The sequence below is a fragment of the Leptonychotes weddellii genome, chromosome 15 (assembly GCF_054177405.1).
Source record: "Leptonychotes weddellii isolate Sample4059 chromosome 15, ASM5417740v2, whole genome shotgun sequence".
In the NCBI taxonomy this organism is placed as follows: Eukaryota; Metazoa; Chordata; class Mammalia; order Carnivora; family Phocidae; genus Leptonychotes; species Leptonychotes weddellii.
In genome coordinates, this window is record NC_138383.1 from 2,147,896 (window position 1) to 2,164,215 (window position 16,320).

The following is a 16,320-nucleotide window of genomic DNA, read 5'->3' on the forward strand; positions in this document are numbered from 1 at the left end:
AGTGTTGACTCCTGTGCTATTTGCTCAGTCTTAACAGGACACACAGATCGCTCCAGAAGTACTATGTCTGTTCCACCACCAACCGTGAAGTTTCTAAATAAAGTTCAAGGGGCGCCTGGGTGGCTCAGTCGTTGAGCGTCTGCCTTCGGCTCAGGTCATGATCCCAGGGTCCTGGGATCGAGCCCCGCGTCGGGCTCCCTGCTCGGCGGGAAGCCTGCTGCTTCTCCCTCTCCGGCTCCCCCTGCTTGTGTTCCCTCTCTCGCTGTCTCTCTCTCTGTGTCAAATAAACAAATAAAATCTTTAAAAAATAAATAAATAAAGTTCAAGACTCATGTGCGTTTTCTTCAGTTTGATCTCAGCCTCGGTCCCTCTCAGGATGAGTGCCAGAAGTTCTGTGCTCCGAGTATTTGGATTCATGATCTTTTCCCCTCCGTGGGGAGAAGTGGCAAGTCTGAGATACAGCAAGGGTCATCAGCCCTGTTCCTGTACGGTCTCAGCCGTGTGATTTGATGACCATCCCGTTAAAGTGTCCTTGGAAGGTGATATCCTGTTGAAACCTGGTAAAATGAGCCATTTGGCTGGGTTGCTCATCTCCCTTTCCACAGCTCTGTCCTAGCGCTAGCTAACAGTCTTCAAGAACATGGCTGGGTTTGCCCCATCTCCCCAAACCGTGGTTGCCTCCTCCACGAGACGGGTGACAGCAGCACCAGCCTCAGAGGGGACGCTCAATGACATTTTAATTAACATTATCATTTCACCATTACTACTGCATTTAACTGAAAATCATCCTCTCGTGTCAATGGACCAAAAGCCATCCTGAACTCATTCTTAATGTTTGGGGGATTATACCATTTGAAATCTTGAAATAACATTTAGTAACTCGGCAATTATAACTCAATAATTCAATCGTTTTGTTTCGGTGGGATTTAAGTCTTACTCTGAAATTTCGCAGAGCAATTACAGAAGACTTTTCTGATGCTTAAGAGTCACAAGCTGAGGGCGCCTGGGTGGCTCAGTTGGTTGAGCAACTGCCTGCGGCTCAGGTCATGATCCTGGAGTCCCGGGATCGAGTCCCGCATCGGGCTCCCTGCTCGGCGGGGAGTCTGCTTCTCCCTCTGACCCTCCCCACTCTCATGTGCTCTCTCTCATTCTCGCTCTCTCAAATAAATAAATAAATCTTTAAAAAAAAAAAAAAGAGTCACAAGCTGAAATTTGCAACTTTCTATCCTTTTGGGGGCTATTTTTTTGCCCATATTCTAGTCTATTCTATGCGAGGGACCAACATGTGCAGCCACTTTCTATCTTGATGGGAAACGGGCACTGATGTAGAGGCTAGGTCTGATTAGGAGACTGAGGAGAATCTGGAAATGAGCCGTGAGCCAGATACTAGTTGCATCACCCCAGGCAGACGCGGGAAGGACAACCACGGATCGCTCCAGGATGGAAGTACGGAACCAGCTGCATACACACTGCTGACTCGCTGGCCACCAGCCAGGAGAACCTGCAGCCTCTGAGGATCATATGCTTTTCTTGGCCAATGTTTTCCTTTCGGGCATTTTCCTCAGTGGCAGTTACCTCTATAGTTTTGGGGGGGAACAAGAAAGGAAACGGACAGGATGTGTAGACAACCCTGCAGGACCTAACCCAGTCCCATAAAGCCAGAGGGGTCACGTGGCACATTGACAGGATTGCCAAATATCTCACGTCAAGCACGGAGATCATTTTAAGTGGGTTCCGTGGTCTCCCCAACACCCTGGAAGCTCAAGTGGTAGACCCTTCATAACTTGTAGGAAGTAGGAAGAAGACATTAAGGCATTAGGATAAAAAACAGGAGAGGACGTAAAAAACCCCCAGCCTTCAGCACATCCCTTTTCCCACCCCTCTGTCTCTGAGCAACTCGTCCGCTCTCGCTTAGGTGACCCCCATGGGCCAGACCCCACAGTGGCCCGTCCTCCCACACCTCATCCAGCCTCGTTCTGGAAACCTCCCAGCCTTTCTGAGGCTTATTTCCCTCTCTGACATCAGAAACCCTTGTGCCCAGTTTCCCCTTCAAGTACCTCTTGCCTCCACTGTTTCCTGACATTTCCAGCCATAGCTACCTCCCACCTTCCTTGCTCAAACAGAGCCCGAAGGCCCCGTGTCCCTGCACTTTCCACGAGGCCCGTCATGGGGGCCTGTGAGCAGCGCGACCAGCACTGGGCTCTCCGATCCCGCGGATGGAGCACCAGCCCAGGGCGAGCACGTTGCATCCCTGCTCGGACCCCTTTGGCCTGCATCTCGGCCCAGCAGAGCTTACCTTGATTTCCTCCTGGTATCTGAACATGACAGGTGACAAGTAGAAGTGATAAAAGATGCTCTCCCGGAAAATGTCCTGAAGCCAAACTCTTGTCCGGGTGACCGTCGACTGGAACACTGTTTGCACAGAAACCTTCCCGGCTTCCTTTCTCAGCCCTTCGGCTGAATCCTGCTGCAGCAGGAGAGAGGGGGCGTGTAATGGTCCCCGAGCTGTGACTCAGGCTATGCTGGAGACACCACTCTCCCTTCTCGATCCACAGCAGGCACTCGAGAACAGCAACCTCTGAGTCACACGAGTGCGTTCGGGACACCCGCCTCACCAGGGCCTGCATTTCAAGGCGCTTCAATTTTCCTGGACTCTGGGTTCGCTCTGGGAGCTGGCAGCTCAGGCAAAGTGGGGGAGGGGTGGGAAGGACAAGCACTCCACCCCCACGAACCGCCCCAGCACAGTGACAGCACAGGGGACCCAGCCTTACCAACGAGCAGATCATGCCAGCCCAGGCCACGCCCACCCACCTTCTCCAGACTGGCTGGGAGAGGATGCGCCCCAATCACAGAGCCTCCAGCAGCTCAGAGACACCCCCCGCTTCTAGTGTGTCATGCAAACCCCTGCTCCTTGGCCACAGAAACAGCCCGCCGTGGGCCAGAGGTAAACCCAAGGCCCCTCCCGTCCATGCTTTCTTCCCATGAGGCTTCCCCTACTCCCTCTCTCCCTCTGGAAGATCCGTGTTCCCTGGGGCCACGGCATCTGGCAATGCCTCCCCACAGCGGCAGAAGCACAGTTGCATGAGTGCGGGCGTCAGAACCCCCACCTCAGCGGCAGCTGCTCCCTGACGCCCTGGGAGGGCCTCCCCAGCTCTGTGCTAGCGCGTGTTCTTCAATGGAGTCCCACAAGTTAGAAGTGTCAGGACCCACAACGGGATCTGCTGCCACTTCTCCCTCCAGGGACACTCCCTGAGAACCACCACGCGCCCTCCCTCCTGCCTGGTGGCCCAGCAGATGCTGATGCTGCGGGGGAGCGGGCAACCATCCACAGACAGACAGACAGGCATTAACCACAGTAGGTGCCAAGTAGGGAAAGTACGACGTATTCCCAAGGCACACGAAGGGGACGGAACCCAGCCTGGGGCAGGAGGAGGCTCTGTCCCTAAAGATGAGGAGGGCGCCAGATGCTTGGGAGGGTGCCAGATCAGTGGATGGCAAGAGGTGGCGATGGTTCTCAGCTGAAAATTGGGCATCTCAGCCCTTGTTTTAAATCCCCAAATGGCACAGCACTTTCTAGAATAATCCAGAAGCTTCAGCATGGTGTGCCTTCCCTGTGATTTGGCCTTGTCTGGACCTGGCTCCTTTCCTGCCACACTCCGTTCCTTGCAGGCCCTCAGGAGTGGTGACATTCCTCCTCCCTGACCTGGTGAGGGCTGTGTCCTCTTCATAGGAACGCAAGCCCTGCCCTCGGTTCTCAGGGCACCTTATCGACTCCAGCTTACTGTCTGTCCCCTGTGTTGCAGTTACGTGTTCACTGGGTGCCCCCCCACAGAGACCTTGCTGCGAGGAGGGCCTTTGTCACCCCCATCCTGGTGTCCCCTGCACCCAGCACAGGGCCAGGCAGAGACAGGCAAGACGTGAACAGCCCAAGCCTGAGAATCTAAGCTGGAAGTCTCACATGTGTGCTTCTTGCTTTTCTCCATCTGGTGTCCTGCCAATCCAGTTAACCCTCTGCGTCAGGACCCGTCCAGAAGTTGGTTGAAAACTCATCATACGCTTTTGTTGAATTGTAGCTTTGCAAACCTTTTTGTTTTTATGGCACAGATAGGGTATTTTTACCATGATGTAGATTACACTGGTCTGGGGTTCCAACCCACATTTAAGACTTTTTTCTGCAGGAAAATATACCCTAGAAAACTGACAAATTTCCTAAACACAGCTTATTTGGAAGTGGGCACCTGCCTGTGATGGTTTAAATGACACTTGCTTCATAAAAAGCAATCACCTTACCACTAACAGTTAGCTTAAAAATGTGTCTTTTGTATTTTAAAGAAGAAAAAGTGAAAGGAATAAAGTTAAAACATACACTGAATTCTTTTCTATCACTAACATCCCAGTTCTGAATCGCAATACAGTTAACAAAAAAATTGGTCAGTATAAATGTAAAATCTCCTATCGTCTTCAAATTGAAGCCCATAAACTCAAGCGTGCAAAGAGTACAAAACAAGAAGCCAATCCTGCCGTGAGCAGCAATGGGCGTGAGTCTGAGAGACACAGTGTTGGGTGAAGCAAGCAGACACAAAACACAGGAAGTTCAAAGACAGGCAAAACTCAGGTTCGGCGGTAGGAGACAGAAGGCGGTTCCCTCTGGGAGGCATGCGGAGGGAGTGGAGGGAGAGGGCACAGGGCACCGGGGTCTCCCTACAGCTTGATTTGGGAGGCAGCACAAGGGCGTGCACCCGTGTGGAAGGCCCTGAGGTGTGCACTTGGGACAGGTGGACTCGGCTGCTGCATTTAAGGAACAGTGTGCAGGAAATGAGGTCACATGGGAACGACCACGCAGGGACACGCATTTCGGGTACACCTTGTGGGTCCCTTGCCTGACTTCCCAGCCACCTGCACTGCTCTTTAATTAACCCATTCATCTGATGTTCTGTACTTTGACCCCTGCACTGCCTCTCTGCCTCCAACAGAAGCCCTAGGAGGGCAGGCGTGCAGACTCGCTCACCAAAACATTCTCAATGCACAGAACAGAACCGGGCATGGGGCAGGTGCCCAGCAAATATCTGAGGACAGAATCAGCCACTCTGTGTCCCTTTAGCAATCCTAGAAACCAGCAGATCTCCGTTCTGAATTGAGGCCACCTGAAATTCCATACTTATTGTGGGTGCGACGTGGTGTGTATGTTCCACTTACCACTAGAGGCTTAAGTGTAATAATTCTGCAAACAATCTCAGCAGATAAGGCAGGCAGCTCATAAAACTTTTGGTCTTTTGTGATTCTGCAGATAGTTTCATGAAGTCTCAGGCACACAGTCAAGTAGGACTCTATCAAGGGCTCCTCAAGAATCCTACCCCGCAAAGAGTTAAGAGAGATCATTGAAGTCATTTGGGAGACGTGAGAAAACAGTACCCATGATCCCTGACAAGCTCCTTCCCTTCAAAATGTCTACGAGTAAGGCATGGTTCTGATCCCATATACACTAACATTGGGAACATTTCAATAGATCCTGAACTTATGACCAAGATAAAAAAGAAACAAAGTCCTTCTGGTTTGTCTCCATGGTCTGAACTGTTTTAACAAAAGCAAGTGACACTATTCCCAAGTGTAGCCCCTTATTTGAAAAAAAGAAGCTAGGGATGTATATCACTGAAGATTAAGATACTACATAAATTTGAAAAAAATTCAGAAAGATCCAGGGAGGGAGGGAGGGATGGGGAAAAGTGCTAGAACGGGCACTGTGCGTGGGGACCAGGTCTCGCCTTCCCTGGCTGGCACGCGGCCCGAGCTGACGGGAGCTGACCAGAGTGGCAGGTGGGGGGAGAAAGGCACTGTGGGGGTGCTTCTGTGACGGACCCCGGAGAGGCCTCGAAGCCACCGGGGCTTGACATTAACAGATCTGATGCCGCCCACAGCCATCCTGAACACCCTAAAAATTCAGGGGAGGTGATATGGGAAAAGCTCTGAGAATCTCAGGAAACACCTATCAGCCACGTGTGGGTTTCTGTTGTTCTGCATTCTGCTGTATAGTGTCCCTTCGGGGTGTCAGAGGTCACACAAATCTGTAGGAGCAAATGATTTCAGATAACTACGTAAAGCTACGTTTGATTTTTATTTTCAACCGACCTGACTTGCAAAAAACATAGAGACCAACATTAAAGAAATGCAGAACACAAGCATGAATATGCAATATGGTGATCATTTAAAAAATAAGTGGAAGAAAATGTATAGAAAAAAGACTAGATGGAAATACACCAAAGTCTTAGCAGCTGATATCTATTATTTTCCCTTAAAACAAGACAAAACAAAACCAGGATGTTAATAGCTCAAAAAGGAGTTGGGATATCTATTGAGGATCTTCTGATTTCAAGAGCAAATGGGGGGCAGTGCCAGTCAGTGTGTGTGTGGGTACCTCGTGCAAGACAGAGGCTGCGTTTCACATTTCTACTTACTTGTCCTGATAAATATCCAGGAGGTGCAACAGCATTTGAAACATTTCCTCAATGTTCTGGGGCAGTGAAGAGAAAAGATAGGAAAGAGTTAATCATGATGCCACCATCTTTCTGAAAACAGAACTGGAAACAAAAAACAAAAAACAACAACCTAAATAAGGCAAAACAATGGGTTCTTTTCTTTCTACAGATGAGTTTTAAGGTGCTCAAGAACCAAGCTTACATCCTTCACAAATAAAATTCAGGATTTAAGATTATACTGTTTTCTGCACCCCACGAAATGGGAAAGAAGAGAGCAGCTGTGTGGGCCCTGCCTGGACCCCCGCCCCAACACACACACACACACACACACACAGCCTGAAAGCCCGGGTCCCCCGCCCCAGAGTAATGGGAAGCAGAGCACCCCTGTAGCCCTAAGAAACAGCGGCCCACCACGTCTCTGGTTTCGAAGTGCTTCACCCTGCCAGGATTTCAGAGAAAAAGGAATCACAGGCCCCAAATGTCTAGTTTCTGATCTGCTTTTGCTAAGCAAGGACTCGAGAGCCTGTTCCGGACAACAGACAACAGACCTCCAGAGTTTTGCCAAAGACTTCTGTGAACTCTTGAAGCCGGTACCACGTCCCTAGAAGGCAGTCCAGGATGCAAGCTGGGAAGTGACTCAGATAGTCCATGAGGTTCTTCATATAGGAAACCAAGTTGCTCAGAGGCAGCAGACTGAACCAGGACCGGAACAGACACGCATCTACATACAGCAAATGGCTCTGCTCTCCCATGAGCTGAACTAACTGTGTCCTGTACAAGGGACGACAGGAACAGAAGGGCAGCCGTGGGGTCAACACACACAGACGGAGTTAAGGTAAGTACAGGCATGTTAGAAGAGACCTATAAAGTTCCAACTTTAAAAATAATTGAATCAGGGCGCCTGGGTGGCTCAGTTGGTTAAGCGACTGCCTTCGGTTCAGGTCATGATCCTGGAGTCCCAGGATCGAGTCCCGCATCAGGCTCCCTGCTCGGCGGGGAGTCTGCTTCTCCCTCTCCCACTCCCCCTGCTTGTGTTCCCTCTCTCGCTGTGTCTCTCTCTGTCAAATAAATAAATAAAATCTTTAAAAAAAAATAAAAATAAAAAAAAAAAATAAAAATAATTGAATCAAATGAAAAGCAAACAATAACATAACTAAGAATTCACCAAAGTGGATGAAACTTGAGGACACGATGCTGAGTGAAACCAGCCGGTGGTGCGAGGACAGACACTCTGACTCCAGTTCCGTGAGGTCCCTAGCGTGCACAAATTCACGGAGACAGAAAGTAGGATGGTGCTTACCCGGGGGTGGGGGCACAGGGGAAGCAGAGATGTTGCTTAATGCGGACAGAGTTTCGATTTGAAAAACCTCTGGGGCGGAAGGTGGAGGCCCAACAACACGAGTGTGTCGGATGCCACTGAAGTCCACACCGAAAACGAGTAAGAGGGCAAATTATGTGATGTGTATATTTTACCACGCAGAAACCTTCACTAAGATTTAAGCACTTTTTCCAGCTTTACTGAGATATCACTGACATCTAATGTTGTGTAAGCTTAACGAGTACGATGTGTTGACTTGATACACTTCACGGAAGGATTAGCTAGGGCCAGCGCCACGTCAATGACCACCATTCCTCTCTTGTGCTAACAGCATGTAAGATCTACTCTCTCCGCAACCTGGAAGTCTATCACACAGTATTACTAACTGTGGTCACCACGCCGCACATTAGGGTCCCAGAACTTACTCATCTTCTAGCTGTAAATTTGTACAACAACCAACACCTCCCGAGTTCCGCCCACAGCCTCCATCCTACTCTCTGTCTCTATGAATTTGACTTTTTTAGCTTCCACACAAGTGCTATCGTACATCATATTCCCGTGGCGGGGGAAAGGGGGGGTGCGTGTCTCACATCTCTGTTACCCACTCATCGGTCAATGCGCACTCGGTGGTTTCCACGTCTCGGCTATTGTGACTAAAGCCGCAGAGACCATGGGGCTGTGCGTATGCCTTTCAGACACTGATTTCATTTCCTTGGGATACACACCCACAAGAGGGACCTCTGGTTCATAGGGTGGCTCCGCTGTTAACTTTTTGAGATGATTTTTCCATACTGGCTGCAATGATTTATGAATTAAGCATTTCGATGAGCGACTGAGTGAATGCTCCAGATCAAACAGTCCAAGTGAGCCCAGTGAAGGTCTTTAAATTATGTTCATTCTGTGACACTGTACTAGAGACCCCAGAAGATGACCACTGGAAAATAAAGTGAGGTGCCACAAGTCACAGGGGTACAAAGATCGCATGGATGAAGGTTCATGGCATAGTAAAGACCACGTCTGCCTGAAAGACAGGGTCTTTAAGACCAAGGCTGGTGCTTGCCATTCTCCACTGTCAACAACTGAATTTCTTCCAGACGGTTTGTACACCAGTGAAGGGTCCTTAAAATATATGCAATGATCTAAATAATCTTAACTGGGCTTTAACTTCTAAAGTTTCCAATAATAGTGAAGGAGCAATAACTTAATTGAGCTATTTTAATCCCTAAGAACCTATGGGCAGGAGTGTACTGAGTTGGTGGAGGGGTGGGAGCAGGTGAGACTCGGATTCCTTTCTCTGACACAAGATAATGTGAACGGGGGGCATTGTGCTTGCAACTGAGCAGAAGTTTTCATCTTTTTAAAATTTTTAATTTAATTTTGATTTTTGTCCTTAAGCTCGATTTACCGTTTTTCGTTTGTGGATTGTGCGTTCTGTGTCTTCTCTAAGAAAGCTTTGCTCACCTGGTCTGGAGACGAGTACTTCACTACCTCAAGATTTGCACGTACCATGTGCCAAGCCTTTACCTGGCAGTCCTGCTTTCAGGGATCTAGCTCGAGGAAAGAATTGGACAGGGAAGCACCAAGGATGCTCGTCAAAGCATGCATGCTTACAAAGTCAGAGTGCAGAAAGAAGAAATAATGCACATGCCCAGTCACTGCTTAAGGAAAAATAAGTTCTAATGAGTAAGCAGTCATTACAACAACGTAGCCTCGTGTTTACCACCACGGAGTTGCTCACAGAGTACTGTGAAGTGAAAAAGAGCCCGTGGGAAAACGGAATACAGAATCTGCCACTGTTGTCGAGCACCTAACGCGCCCGCAAAGCTGCGTTCGGACAAAATCCCAGAAATGTGCATGCCAAAGTGTTAGCAACAACGATTATCTCTGGGGATGCAGGCTGTTTTTTTCTTTTTTATATTCTTCGTTAACATTTCTTGTATGTTTAACATTTGTTGAAAAAGTCATTTTAAAAGAGCCCTGGAAGCGGGAATGTGTGCACCTGGGGGCTCACCGGAGATCCCCGAAGCACAGCCAGGATTCCAAGATTTACAGATGGAAGTGCAGCTCTACCACTTACTGATCTAGCCTTCTTTCCCGAAACTCAGAGAAGGGGATTCCTTCCAGGGCCGCCCAGGTGTCCTCAGGCTGCTTCCTGCAGTCCCTTCCTTGAGGGGATGACAGCAGACAGTGGTGCAAGACGGGCAGGGTGAGCACCCAGAGGTCCACTGTTTTCACTATGCACCGTCGGCACAAGTTGACCAAGAACTCTCGCCAGCTGGGAAGGGAGCAGAGAGCCCACGGTGAGCTGGGATGGCCAGTGTCCTGCCCCGGGGGTCTGACAGCAACCCACACGGAGGAGGGAAGGAGCGCTCGGGGGTGGCCGAGAGGAGTGACTAGCCCCAGGAGAAACGTGGTTGCATGGGACACCGGGGGCGCCCTCGGCTCACCCCGCGGAGCTTCGGGCCCTGGACGTGCCTTCCCTGAAGCCCCACGGCGAATGTCTATCGCCCTGACAGCCGAGGCTCAGGGGGGCTATGTGATCTGTGGGCCCAGACCCTCTGGGAACAGTAAGTCCAGATAGAAAGCCACTTTGCCAGTGCCGGGGGGCAGCCTGCCAACAACACTCAGCAAACTGCTTACGGTCGCAAGATATTAATGCTCGCCGGTGCTTGGAAACACTCAAAACACTCTGTACGTTTGCTGCCAATTCCTCTCTCTTAAAAAATGTAGAGTTGCACTCAGTGTTTCAAGTTTGTAAAACCAAGAGGCAGCTGTCCTAATAAGACTCACTGCTCAGGGAAGGCCGCCTCCTACCGCCCTCTAGTTCCGTTCACACAGCTGCCGAAAACGGTGCAGGAAGGCCCTGAATCAGCGGGTGCTGGGCGGGCCCCTCCACCCGGGCCAACGGAGGCTCCTCAGGGCAGGCCGGCGCCTCCACGCTGCACCTGGCCCAGCGCACTGCGGCCGAGGCCCAGGGAGAGCACCCCCTTGCTTCCATGGGCATGCCTGGGCTGGGCCCCTAGAGTCAATCTTCAAGCCCTAATCCCTGCAACCTTACGTACACAGGGTGATACAGGACATTTTCAAGTTTTTGTGCTTGTGGGCACTGCTCCTTGGCTCCCAGGGAAGCTAAACTTTGACATTTACAAAGGTCAAAATGATCTCAACCCACGGGCTCTGTTTCTGCCCAGAGCACACATGGTATGTCTGCTTCATTGAAAAAAAAAAATCAAAAAGGGGCATTCCAAACAGAAAAATAAGAAAAAGAGAAAACACGTCCTGGTTCCCATAAGATTAAAGTCTTGCACACATTAAACGCATAAGATAAAGTCTATAACTTTCGGGGCGCCTGGGTGGCTCAGTTGGTTGGGCGACTGCCTTCGGCTCAGGTCATGATCCTGGAGTCCCGGGATCAAGTCCCGCGTCGGGCTCCCTGCTCGGCGGGGAGTCTGCTTCTCCCTCTGACCCTCCTCCCTCTCATGCTCTCTGTCTCTCATTCTCTCTCTCTCAAATAAATAAATGAAATCTTAAAAAAAAAAAAGTCTATAACTTTCTGGAATGCCCTTCGTCGTGATGATCTGTAACTCCTTCCGTAAAAAGCACGTATCACCTGCACCTCGTGTTCCCTCCCCGGAGCACGCATGCTCCTCTTGGTGTGTGTCCCAGTTAGCTGTTTTAACTTGGGCTCAAATAAAATACTTCTCCTGTTTTGTTTTTCTTTTTTTAAGATTTCATTTTTGCGTGGAGCGCCTAGCTGGTTCGGTCAGTGGAGTGTGTGACTTTGATCTTGGGGCTGTGCGTTGGAGGCCCACGTTGGGTGTGGAGCCTACTTAAAAAAACAAAAACAAAAACAAAAAAACTAACAAAAAAATCAATTTAAAGATTTTATTTTTAAGTCATCTCTATACCCAACGTGGCACTCCAACTCACAACCCCGAGATCAAGAGTCATCCACACCACCGGCTGAGCCAGCCAGGTGCCCCACCTCCTTTATTTATTTATTTTTTTAATTAAAAAAAAAAAAAGGTTTATTCATTTTGGGTCACCAGGGGCAAGGCATGATACACCACAAAGCTTCTCAAAAGCAAGCTATTCGATAGAAAAACCAAACATGTGCTAGGAAGATGGCTGGCGAGGCAGACACTGAAGTGGCAGGTGAGTGAAATCACGGGCAGACTTTACTCCTGGCACGTCTGCATCCAACCTGTGACAAACGCTCATTTATATAATCAGATCGTCATTATAAACAGCTATAAAGTCATTTGACACACACAATACCTGTCACATATTCCAAAGATGTGCCTTAGGTCACTGTCAAGGTCACCTGGTGAACCGGTGTTCGAGCAAAGAAGGCTACAGAGCAACATCAGATCATTCTCTGATAAGGGAATGTCAAATTTTTCCACTGCAAAAAGGATAATCAGGCCCATTCTCAATTTACTCCTCACTGGGCTGTCTTCAGGCAGAGGGCCCCCACTTCTTTCCAGAAATGGCACCGCTTGTTTTTTCAAATACTCCCACAGGTTTCTCTTCACCTGGTCCCAGGAGAAAAGACAGAACCATGGAGTTGAAGCCATCAGGGGTGTGAGAGGGGCCCCTTCATTGCCCTCAGTGCCAGGTCAGCTGGGCAACGGACCAAGGCCCCCGAGGGGTGGACACAGCTCCCATGGAGGGGCCATCCCACTGCCCTGCCCTCCCCAACAAACCCTGAGCACCCCCCACCTCCCAGGCCTAGTGGCTGTGGGCCTGTGCTGGGAGCTACCACCAATGGTGCAGTCCAGAAACCCTGCCTGGTGGAGGGGCCCCTCCATGCTTGCAAGGGTCCAACTTCCATCTCAGAAATGGCCCCAGGTTCTTCTCAACACTGCCAGGGCCATCCCAAAACGTGGTGGGAGAGGTGATAAAGGAGGGTTCCACCCATTCCTTCCACTCCCCTAGAGGCCAGGTGGGAGGGCAAGGGGGATGAGGGGGTGGGAACTGGGGCGGGGTGGGGGTGGGGCCAGGAGAGGAGGTGGGACCAGGGGTGGGGGAGGGGCGGGGAAGGAAGAAAATGGGGCGGCCAGAGAATCCACGAGCAACAGCGCCTGCACGACGGGCAGGGCGACGTCCACCTGCCCCCATCTGCTCCCCGGGACAACCCCTGCCGGTAAGAAGAGGGGTGGTGCTGACTGCCCAGAGACGGGGGAGCGGCGGGGGACACCCCTGACACCCAGTACCTCCTTCTCATCGTACTGCAGAGCGTGCCAGGGCTGTGCCTGGCCTTCGTAGATCATGGGCACTTTCACGACAACATAGAACTGCTGGAACTGGGTGAAAAAGCTCTTCAGGTTGATGGCGTTCCAGGTCTGCAGGATGCTGAAGATGCTGTCCAGCATGATGGTGGCCGCGATCTGCTTCCCCTTCACCACGTCCTTCCTTATACCGTCCGTCAGAGAATTCATCATCCTCTGAAGCATCCCCGGGCACCTCATACGAACCACATCATCATACTGGTGCCAGACTAAGAGTGGAGAGAGGAAACACCACACCGTGGGCCGCTGACCTAGACACCGCCCCCTCCCCGGCAGGCGGACCGACGGACGGAGGAGGCAGAGGAAGGGAAGCAACCGCACTCATGCGGGCCAGGGCCCCGCCGGCGGAGAAGCAACGCGGAGGCTGGTCCCACGGGAGAGCACAGCTGCGTTTAGGACGCGGACCCTTGCCGCCCCACAGTGATTAGAGGGGGACCCGAGGCCCCATGATTCAGCTGGCCTGAAAATACTCGACACATGTCTTTACTGAACCAGACGACAGCTCAGCACACTCGGTACATGGGTTCATTAGAAAGCGATCACACAAAGGTTAAGAATTCCATCCCGAAACGGCACTCACTAGCAGCCGAGCACCCCACTTTGCTAAGTTACAAGAGCTGGTTTCCTCTGTGCTGGGAGCTGTGATGCCCACTCCATGCAGGACGGACAAGACAGAGCCCTTGATGCACGGCCAGGGCTGAGTCCACCCCTGCTCTTGGGACTGGGAGCAAAGGTACGAGTGTTGATTAGAAAATCCAGCAAAACCAGCTGCAAAATAATTAGAAGATCAAGGGCTCAGTAAGACAGCCAGAGGCAACACGAACACATAAACTCAGCCATAAAGATCGGAATGTGCAAGTCTCAGGAAGAACGGGTACTCTGTGCATCCCACTGTCTGCACAGAGGTCCCCCCTCACCCCACCCCTGCTCCATCCCAGCCTGGCGAGAACTTGAAATTACTGTCGGGAATTACTGCTTTTCCTGCTCTCTGCATCCCACCTCCAGAGGCCCATGTGAGCTCCTGGCCTGGCCAGACCCCCTTCCCAGAGGGGGAGGGAGTACCACCCAGGGCTCCGTGAAGGGGACACCCTCGACCCCGGGATGGGGGGAGGGGGGACATCGGAGGTCTCGGTTTCTCAGAATCTACCAGAAGAAAATAAATAAAATGTTTAAGTTTCCAATCCACTCGAGAAAAGAGAAAGAAAAAGAAATTCTGCAAGTTAGAAAAAATACCCCAAAAAAGGGCATGAAAGCAAGGTGACTAGAAAAGACAGGTCAAGATGGCAAAAGTCCAGCAGCAACCAGCAGGCTAAGTGCATCCACTGAAGACGGTCAGACTGAATGAAAAACCATGAAATAAAACAAACCAATGAAAGCCCAGCGAAACAGAGAGGTGGCCGGAGAGGCAGACCCCAGAGCAAAGGGCAGAGCAGAGATGAGGGCGGAGATGGAGAAGCAGGAGCTGGAGGTGCGGACAGCAGGTGCACCACCCGGTTCCAGGCAGAACGGCACCGGCACGTGGCAGAGGGACCGCGGAGGGTCATGGAGGGACCGCGGAGGGACAGCAAAGGGACTGCGGAGGGACAGTGGAGGGACCGCGGAGGGACAGGGAAGGGACCACGGAGGGACCGCGGAGGGCCATGGAGGGACTGCGGAGGGACAGCAAAGGGACTGCGGAGGGACAGTGGAGGGACCGCGGAGGGCCACGGAGGGACAGCAAAGGGACCGCGGAGGGACAGTGGAGGGACCGCGGAGGGACTACGGAGGGCCACGGGGGGACAGCAAAGGGACCGCGGAGGGACAGTGGAGGGACCGTGGAGGGACCGCGGAGGGACAGGGGAGGGAACACGGAGGGACCGCGGAGGGCCATGGAGGGACTGCGGAGGGACTGCGGAGGGACAGTGGAGGGACCACGGAGGGACCGCGGAGGGACAGTGGAGGGACCGCGGAGGGACCGCGGAGGGACAGTGGAGGGACCGCGGAGGGACCGCGGAGGGACAGGGGAGGGCGCGAAGGGACCGCGGAGGGACAGTGGAGGGACCGCGGAGGACCACGGAGGGGCAACATTCAGGCCCCCTGCAGCCAGGCCACCAGCATGTGCTTCCTTGGTCTGGGTCTCTTGGGGCGCGGGGCTGCAGCCCGGAACCCCCACTCTGGAACCTGGCCGCTGAGGCTCACGCTCTGCGGGGACGCTTAGAGGGAGGAAGGGGGGCAGACACCTCTCCCCCCACCCGCACTGGGAATAAGGAAACCTGCGTTTATTTAAGTTACTATAGATGAGCCACTGCCACACGAGGTGGAGCAGAGCACAAAACCTCTCTCAATCACCACGTTTCCAGCACCTTCCAGACACCCTTCCCAAACCGCCTGCAGGGACGATGTCAGCGGCTGGGGCACCCCGCCCCTGGGCTCACGCAGTGACCTCCTGGCCCGTGGAAAGCCAGCCAGTGGGCCCTCCCACTGGTCACCAGGCCTCAGCTCCGTCCCGCTCCGACGCCCCAACCCGCCCGCTTGGCTCAGGCACCAGCGGCCCCACGTCCTGACAGTCACCCTGTGTCTGGAGGCCACGGAGCTCACGGCCCAGCAACAGGGAGGAGCGCCGGCTACAGACGGACGGAGACAGGCCTCTCGGGAGCTGACGGGCCAACTGCTCGAGAAAGGACTTACTATCAAACAGGCTTCATCCACTCGACGTTCGGAGATCCGAGCGCCCCCAGCACACGGCCCGGTCTTGCTCAGCACACGGGGACCCCGCCACAGAGCGGGCACCGGGCCACAGAGAAGGTCCACGCGAGTTCCCCATGTGGAAGCCACAGAGATCATGTATAGGTAGAACACACACCACACACGCCACACACACACCATGTTCACACACATACCATGTTCACACACACACATGTTCACACACCACAAACACACTCAACATCATGTTCACACACACATGTTCACACACTCCACACACACATCATGTTCACACACATACGTTCACACACCACACACTCCACACACACATCATGTTCACATACCACACACACCATGTTCACACACACACATGTTCACACACCACACACACACTCCACACACATCATGTTCACACACCACACACACATCATGTTCACACACCACACACACTCCACACACACATCATGTTCACATACCACACACACCATGTTCACACACACACATGTTCACACACCACACACATACTCCACACACACATCATGTTCACACACACTCC

General features: G+C 52.1%; 1 protein-coding gene across 1 annotated transcript in view; it reads right to left on the minus strand.

Moving 5' to 3' along the window:
- Positions 1 to 16,320, minus strand: part of RNF213 (ring finger protein 213) — a 94,959-nt gene that overhangs the window by 67,800 nt on the left and 10,839 nt on the right. Inside the window, exons 3-10 of the mRNA XM_081805946.1 lie at positions 15,633 to 15,685; positions 13,008 to 13,402; positions 12,070 to 12,326; positions 9,869 to 10,066; positions 7,022 to 7,244; positions 6,453 to 6,508; positions 5,197 to 5,350; positions 2,297 to 2,464 (exon numbers count right to left, since the gene is read on the minus strand). Coding sequence (XP_081662072.1) covers positions 2,297 to 2,464; positions 5,197 to 5,350; positions 6,453 to 6,508; positions 7,022 to 7,244; positions 9,869 to 10,066; positions 12,070 to 12,326; positions 13,008 to 13,402; positions 15,633 to 15,685 — 1,504 coding nt within the window. The remainder of the gene's footprint in view (positions 1 to 2,296; positions 2,465 to 5,196; positions 5,351 to 6,452; positions 6,509 to 7,021; positions 7,245 to 9,868; positions 10,067 to 12,069; positions 12,327 to 13,007; positions 13,403 to 15,632; positions 15,686 to 16,320) is intronic.